The sequence below is a fragment of the Atta colombica genome, unplaced genomic scaffold (genome assembly GCF_001594045.1).
Source record: "Atta colombica isolate Treedump-2 unplaced genomic scaffold, Acol1.0 scaffold198, whole genome shotgun sequence".
Lineage (NCBI taxonomy): Eukaryota > Metazoa > Arthropoda > Insecta > Hymenoptera > Formicidae > Atta > Atta colombica.
In genome coordinates this window covers 4,241,827-4,249,333 of record NW_017259291.1, presented here as the reverse complement: position 1 = coordinate 4,249,333, position 7,507 = coordinate 4,241,827, and the positions used below count along the sequence as shown (strand labels likewise).

General features: G+C 31.2%; 2 protein-coding genes across 5 annotated transcripts in view; both read right to left on the bottom strand.

Moving 5' to 3' along the window:
- LOC108686891 (open rectifier potassium channel protein 1) overlaps nt 1–335 on the bottom strand; it is a 13,047-nt gene extending 12,712 nt beyond the window's left edge. The window contains exon 1 of the mRNA XM_018192397.1: nt 268–335. The gene's annotated coding sequence lies outside the window, so the exon portion shown is untranslated. The remainder of the gene's footprint in view (nt 1–267) is intronic.
- Nucleotides 336–2,557: 2,222 nt separating this feature from the next.
- On the bottom strand, nt 2,558–5,940 carry LOC108686930 (zinc finger protein 76-like). Of its 4 annotated transcripts, none has more exons than XM_018192456.1 (9): nt 5,912–5,940; nt 5,213–5,322; nt 4,841–5,018; nt 4,306–4,676; nt 3,788–4,057; nt 3,521–3,712; nt 3,198–3,389; nt 2,992–3,108; nt 2,558–2,887 (listed from the first exon to the last, which is right to left on the bottom strand). In XM_018192456.1, exons 2-9 carry the CDS (start codon nt 5,297–5,299, stop codon nt 2,789–2,791), a joined length of 1,506 nt encoding a protein of 501 aa, XP_018047945.1. In that variant the 5' UTR covers nt 5,300–5,322; nt 5,912–5,940; the 3' UTR covers nt 2,558–2,788. The 4 variants fall into 4 exon arrangements, with proteins under 4 accessions (XP_018047945.1, XP_018047943.1, XP_018047942.1 ...); XM_018192454.1 differs by having other exon boundaries at nt 5,521–5,933; XM_018192453.1 differs by having other exon boundaries at nt 5,213–5,933.
- Nucleotides 5,941–7,507: the final 1,567 nt, after the last annotated feature.

Here is a 7,507-nt window from a genome sequence, read left to right as displayed (position 1 = left end):
ATACGTTGTAATTTTAATCTCTAAATAAGATAATATTTTTTTATCCTAATTCATCAATAGTGGTATTAAGAACACACAAGAATAAAATATCATATAATCGATATCTGAATATATATGTGGATATATCAAATATAAATTTTCCACAATTCGATGTATATATAAATAAAAGATGCTTTACACACATATATTGAACATTAACAATGTTAATCCTAATAAGATATTATTAGTCTTTACCTTTATCGTCTTATTTAATCGCTTAATACCCACCTGTCTCATCCGTTGTATACTGTTCGTCGCACATATCTGCGTTAAACCGACGATCCACATTTTGTAATGTTCATAATCACAATCGCGGAACTCTTTGAATTCTATTTTCGGATGGCAGGATTAAAATTTTATTGACAAAAGTGGAAGATTCCGTTGTTATAAAAAGTTTAGTTATCTGCCAGTTTGATAGATGAGCGCGATCGAGTACTTGGCTGAATGGAGACTATCCGTAATCGAGAACAACACTATATGAAAGATCGTCTGAATGGTGGGAGGACCGAAAGTTCTATATTGCTCATCAAAATAATCTTCTTAAACGATATGCTAGATGCTGTAAAAATATAAGGGAACATACAGAGAAAAATATTTTTAATGTAATTAAAAAAACTAATTGCAAATACATATTTGATGATTAATGATTATATCATTTACTTTAAAAACAGAAGAATATAAAAGAAGCTCAAAATAAAAAAAATCATCGCTTCAATTCGTTTTTACAAGGCCAACCATTTCGATCACGTATATATAACTGTATTATTTGCTACATTTCACGTCTCGTATTTAGCTGTGTTAATGTGTCTGTTTAATCAGCGACCGAACGCTAATAATAGTTCCTTTTTTAGCAATGAGAATTCGATCGAAGAAAAGTATTGAATTTATTCGAAAGGTGAAATAATATATTTTATTAATTTCCGAATTTTATTTTAATAATTTCCGAAATTTTAATTTAGATTAATTTAATTAGGCTTAGGAATTTAATTTCCTAAGTCTTAATTATATTTTTTTTTAATCTTTAGATCAAATGTTACATTTTTTATTTTCACCAAGTTCACAAAACACATTTATTTACACAAATATATTTCATAGTATTTACGAAAAAACAATTTAATTCTCAAAAAAAATGAAGATACAAAACATAATACATTTTTTTTTACCTTCTTGAAATGCTTATACACGATATAAATGTTATTATCCATCTATTGTTATTCATCTATTGTTAAGTATGTCATCACATAATATATAGTCTGTATTCCTATATTAATTCTGATAATAATGTATTAAACATAATAAAATTTTTCGTTCATCAGACTCGTTTTATATATATATTTTTTTTTTCACACACATTATCAATTATACTGCAATTCGTATTATCTTCTTTAAAGAAAAAAATAATATAATTTATCTCAAATTAATTTGCATTTTCTACATTGCAAATTTTAAATACATAATATTCCCTTGATTTTTGAAAATAGTTCAGCAGCGCAATATTAAAATTATTCAGTAAGTAACATATTAACAATATGCTGATAAATTTGAACAGGACATTGAGACAGATTGACAATTATGCACAATAAGCTTGTATTGTATCAACCAAAACTTGCTGACATAATTTGATAGCAAATTATTAGTAGAAACTAAGCAGAATATAGTATATTTTATATTCAAATGGAATATATTATTTAAATATATAATTATAAAATAGCAGATTTTAATCAATTCTGCCATTATATTGCTATATTTCTGCTAACAAAATTTTGCAAATGATACAGTTGATGCCAGTTAGCCTCAATATCTTTTAAATTTATTGGCATATTATTAATATTTTGCTTACAGGGTAAAAATAACATGATAATTATTATTTGTACATAAAATTAAAATGCCTCAAAGTCACACAATCTGAAAATAAAATAAAACTACTATGATAACATAATTCATAAATTGCTAATGAAATTATAACTTTTCGGTAGTTGCTCTTTTAATAAAACTGAATACAAACATCTTTATAATAAAGTTGAGTCAAAATATATCTCTTTGTCTCAAATTAAAAAACAAATAACTTACTCTATAATTTTAGATACGAGAAGAAAACGATGTAAATTGTTACATAAAAATATTACATACACGCTCGATAACTATAGATGGACAAAATGTGATATAGTACATATATTTTCTTTTACACTCACACTTTCAGGTAAGGCACTGCCTTTAGTTCAAAAACGTAATTACATATTATAAATATCTAATATGATCTCTCCTATATATATTTTTGAAATATCTTTTACCTCGCACGTTTACGTTTACAGTATGAATCCATTCATTTGATCATTAGATTCAACGCGAGAAATACTACACATTTTCTTAAAATCCTTTTCAGTATATCTTAGCATATCTATACATATTTGCATTAGATATTTAATCCATTACGTTGAATTAATCATCACTTTATGCAAATGATCATATAAATCGTACATCAATTATTCATTATTATAAAAAATTGATGTGTGTTACTGTATATTTCTATCTGATGAATTTATGAAACTGATAAGAAACTTAAATCTCAGTTCGGATCTGTTACCGCAGCATTTATGCGGTCAAATATTGTTTGACACTATTTTTAATTTTCATTTACTTATTTGATTTCGCTCTGATATTAGCACATCCATGAATGAATGTTAACAAAATTAATATTTAATGCTTAAGACTTTTCTCATACATATAAAGTTGCATTCCTTTCTCTGCATTAGTTCCATCCAAATTCTATGTCTTCGATTTTTATATTCAATCCTTCGAATGTTGTATCAATGCCAGGATCATCAAAATTTTCGTCCAAATCAATCTTCTGTAATTGAAATTTTTAATAAATGAATTTAAAAAACTTTTTTTTTCGCTAATAATTATCTAGAATGAATCTATTGTAAAAATATATCAAGTTTTTATACAAACCTGTAATGCAGCGATTTGCGAAGGATCACCTACCAATAAAATTTGTGGTTCTTTCTCGTTCGTATCATCGATCATTTTAGAAATCTGGATTTGTTTGTCTTTTGCTAACAGCTTATGCTAAATTTAAGATCTATTAGTTGCATAATCATATCGAACTGCACAAACATATATAATTAATAATTAATTAGATTTTACATTACACTTACATTTTCTTTTACAGTTTTATTTTTTTTTTTATTTTGACTAGAGGATTCAAGAGAGTCTTGCAAAAATGTATCGGCACCATCGTCACTGTCAACTAAGGCATGAACTGTTCTCTTGTGCATCACCAACGTGCTACTCTGACGATATTTCCTGGAGCATAGTGTGCATTCGAATGGTCGTTGTGGTGTATGTACCTACGAAGACAAAAATATCTAGAGATATTTATATATATTTATATATATTTTAACAATATTCTTGGAGTATTTTATTCTAGAATATTGTACTCTTATTAATAACTAATTAATAATTGATATAAAATACTTACAAGATGATGTTTATATAGACTAGAATATTCGGTAAACCTTCTACCACAGTTTTCTATGGAACAAACGTAAGGCTTTTCGCCTGAATGTATACGTATGTGATTCTTGTAGTTTGTCGCACTAGCAAACGCTTTACCACATGTCGGTTGCGTACATTTATACGGTCGCTCGCCAGTGTGCGTCCTTACATGAACCTGATAAGCATAAAAAAACTTTTATTGAATTTCGGCAATAAAATATTTTAAGCATCGTACATTGAGCATCCGTACCTTCCTAATATTACTTGTAGTGAACGATCGGCCACAACCGTTAAATGGACATACAAAGGGACGTTCTCCCGTGTGAGTTCTCACGTGTTTTAACAAATCACCCGACGTCTTGAAGCTTTTGTTACACGTTCCATTCGTACATTTATATGGTTTCTCGCCTGTATGCGTCCGTAAATGCGCTTTCAGACTGTAGCCGGTTGAAAAACTTTTTTTGCACTTTGGATGAGTACATCTGTATGGTCTCTGACCAGTATGCGAACGTTCGTGGACCTACAAAAAAGATTAAAAATATGCATTTAGTAAGTCTGATTGAGAATATTTAAGGTCGATACTCAGATCTTATTTAAGATCATCTTAAATACAGTCTTAAGAAGTTACGAACCAATCAGAGAACCGCATTAGCGTCTTAAGACATTACTTAAGATAATCTTAAAATAAGAATGGATTATAAATACCTAAATGAGATTTTTCAATTCATTATTTACAAGTATTCATATTGATCTCGAAGAATTGATTACCTTGAGGTGATGAGGTGTGCTGTAAACCTTTGAACATCCTTCTCTAGGACAAGGATACCTAACTTTTACATCAGATATTTTGTTGATTAAAATCTTGGGATCTTTTTTCTTTAACTTCCCATCTTCAATTTCCCATAAATTTTCGTCTACATCCACATGGCTAGCCACCATGTACGCAGTGCCATTGATAAATTCTACTTGTGAATACGTATTTTCTACATTTTCAGTGGCAGTGTCTTCAGCTTGTACAAATGTAGCTGGATCTAATTCCAATTGAAGAGCCTTTCCATCGCCAAATTCCGACAAATCTCGTAGCAAAATAGTATCTCCATTTTCAAGTGTTTGCAGTGTTTGTGTCTTGAAATCTGGATCTGCAAATGTATAAATTCATTATAGATATACCATGAAACAAATAGAACAAAAAGCTATATTTTTTCAAATGCAAATTGTTTATGAAAGGAATAATTCTTTTGTATTATCTGTAATATTCAAGTATAATAATATTAAAAACAGTCGAATTCAAATGGCTACTAACCAATGTCACCAAGATTATTCGTAACAAAAGCTTGAGTCCCATCAGGCAATGTAATTGTAGTCACCATTGTACCAAGCAACTGGTCGTCCAATATAAGTTCCTGTACCTGATTAGTATCCTTTCCAGTGCTATCATTGATCATAACCGACAGACATTCTAGAATATCTACAGGATTAGCCTAAAAGTAAATCATACATCATGTTAAGTGCAGATATGGAAACAAAAAATCAATAAAACTAATTGTTGGACAAGCAATTTTATTGTCACAAAATCAAATATTCATTAAATTATTATTTTATTAATAGAAGATATGAAATGTACAAAAATGTTCTACATGACATTATCATCACATTGTTATCAATTTCCATGTACCTCAGACTCTTGCAAGATCATCTCCTCTTCCTCTTCCTCCTCCTGATTCGCAGTATAGTTCGGAGAATCCGCACTTTGCTCCGACATAATCCCCTACAATTATGACCCAGCTGCAAACAGAGAATATTTTTCACTAACAGATGCTAATGATGCTGGACAAGGAGACATTGCGTCCGCGATTTTTGTTTCTCCCTTCGAGATGTTTGTATGCCGAGCAGCGAGACCGCGTGGTACCTTTACCGCAAAAGTCGCAATCAAACAAACGGCCCTTCCATTTCTCGCGATAAGCGATGATAACAATGACCGACCGGCTCAGCGACGGTTAATAATCCATCGTCGCCGGTGCTGTGATCAACAGCCCGAAGGGACATCGAGATGATGCGACGTTGGCAAGCGTCCTAAACGCGTCGTGGACGGATAAGCAGAACCGCGTCCTGCTTCGACGTGCCTCGCCATCCTCGCGCACGGTTGTCTCGAGAAAAGAGACAGGCCGATACATCGCAAGGCGGCGCGGCATGACGAGGACTCGTTGGGGACTCGAGGGACGAGGCGTCATCACGACTTCACGCCAACATGACATGACATAACTAATTGAACATGATGCGACGTAATCCACACGTTCGTTCGCACGCGGTGAATTGAATTTTCGCCGGTTCTCCGTACGCCAAGCACGCCACAAAGAATCTTGGGAAATATTACCCATAAACTCGGCCGCCCGCGAAATCCTTTGGCGACTAGCGCGCGGCGGACCGGAACTCCGGTGACGGTCATCTCACCATGGTGGCGTACGCGCGCTTCGATTTGAACGTTTAAACGTTTGCGAATAACACCGCTCCGGTTTTGAACAGTTTTTAAAACTGTCTTTTTAAAAACCGACAATGGAATGAGAAGTTAAGAATGGCATTTATATTTACAATCGTTTTAAATACAAAATTAATTATCATTATAAATATATATATAATATATATATAACAATTTTTCGAGATTGAATAGAAAATTAACTATTTATTGTGTACAAAATTAATTATTCATTATTATTGTTAAATCATTAGTTTAATAAAAGATGTATAATAAAAGATGTATGAACCTTAGTAGCACAATTATTGGCACAATATTGTCCAAATATTGGTTCAATATTATGTCCAACGTTTAATATATTGATAAATAAATTAATTGTTACTAAGGAAGCGATCATCTTCTACATGATCGATAAAATATGTTCTATGATAGACTCGAGTTAAGTTATGCAGTTTCGTTTCTTTAACTAGATGGAATCTTAATACTAATTAAAATCGAACTTAATACTTAATACTTAATTAAAATCGAACTTAGGTATAAAATCGAATTAAGAATATCGCACTACAAGACCAACTTCGCTAATCATTAGAAAACTTAGCAAAAATTAATGGGAACCCAACTTAATATCAATAATTAATTCGCATTTTATAGTAATTTCATATTAGGTACAATCAATTAACGTTTATGGATTGTTGATTACAATTAAATCATATCTGTGCGGAAATCGGATATGTGTAGTGATAATATCTTGACAATCTAACATGCTCTAATTCGCTTAAGAAATATACGCAACGCTTGCATTTTTCGGTATCTTTAACTCGCTTTCGTTTCACGCTGTATAAAGCATCATATACAGCAAGATGCTAGTTGCAATAGACTTCGACTACTAAACTTAATTAGATTATTTAGGACCATCATACACAAAATTACATAAGCAAAGCGTAAGGCCCCTAAACCAATGAGCATCTTATGTAAATTGACTGTTATTTCATCGGCTAGAGCCATAAAATCAGAAGAAGAAAATCTTATGTAAATCAATGGCATCTTTATGTTGGATGCTTGGTTTAGGGGCCTTATGTTATAGTTATGCAATTATGCCATGTCATTTTGCGTGTGATGGCCCTTACTCAGCAAAAAGAAAAGCATGAAGAAAAGTTTATATAACTTCCTGTTTCCAATTTAATCTTTCTTTCCATCTGTACATTACAAGATAAATTATATATTATAGTCTTAACAAAACAATACAGGTTTGTTTGATATTTAATCGTCGATTAAGTTAATTAAAATTCGATTAATAATAAATCTAATCAAAACTTATTCTATAATGTGTTCTTTCTGCTTCTTGCTGTTGGCTTTTTTTACGTCTTGCCTTTTCGATTCTTATTCTATTTTTTCGTTTTTGTCCGAGACAAAAGTTAAATATAGAAAGAGACAATTACAACATGAATGTCGATAAAATGTGATCGCAACTATAAAAACTATAAAAAAACGGACAAA

What these genes read in the sequence shown, in the direction of transcription:
- LOC108686930 (XM_018192456.1), bottom strand. Translation starts at nt 5,299, where the DNA reads ATGTCGGAGCAAAGTGCGGATTCTCCGAACTATACTGCGAATCAGGAG. An exon ending in GTCTATATAAACATCATCTT is followed by an intron (nt 3,390 to 3,520) that starts GTAAGTATTTTA and finishes TTGTCTTCGTAG; the next exon opens with GTACATACACCACAACGACC. An exon ending in ATAAAACTGTAAAAGAAAAT is followed by an intron (nt 3,109 to 3,197) that starts GTAAGTGTAATG and finishes TCTTAAATTTAG; the next exon opens with CATAAGCTGTTAGCAAAAGA.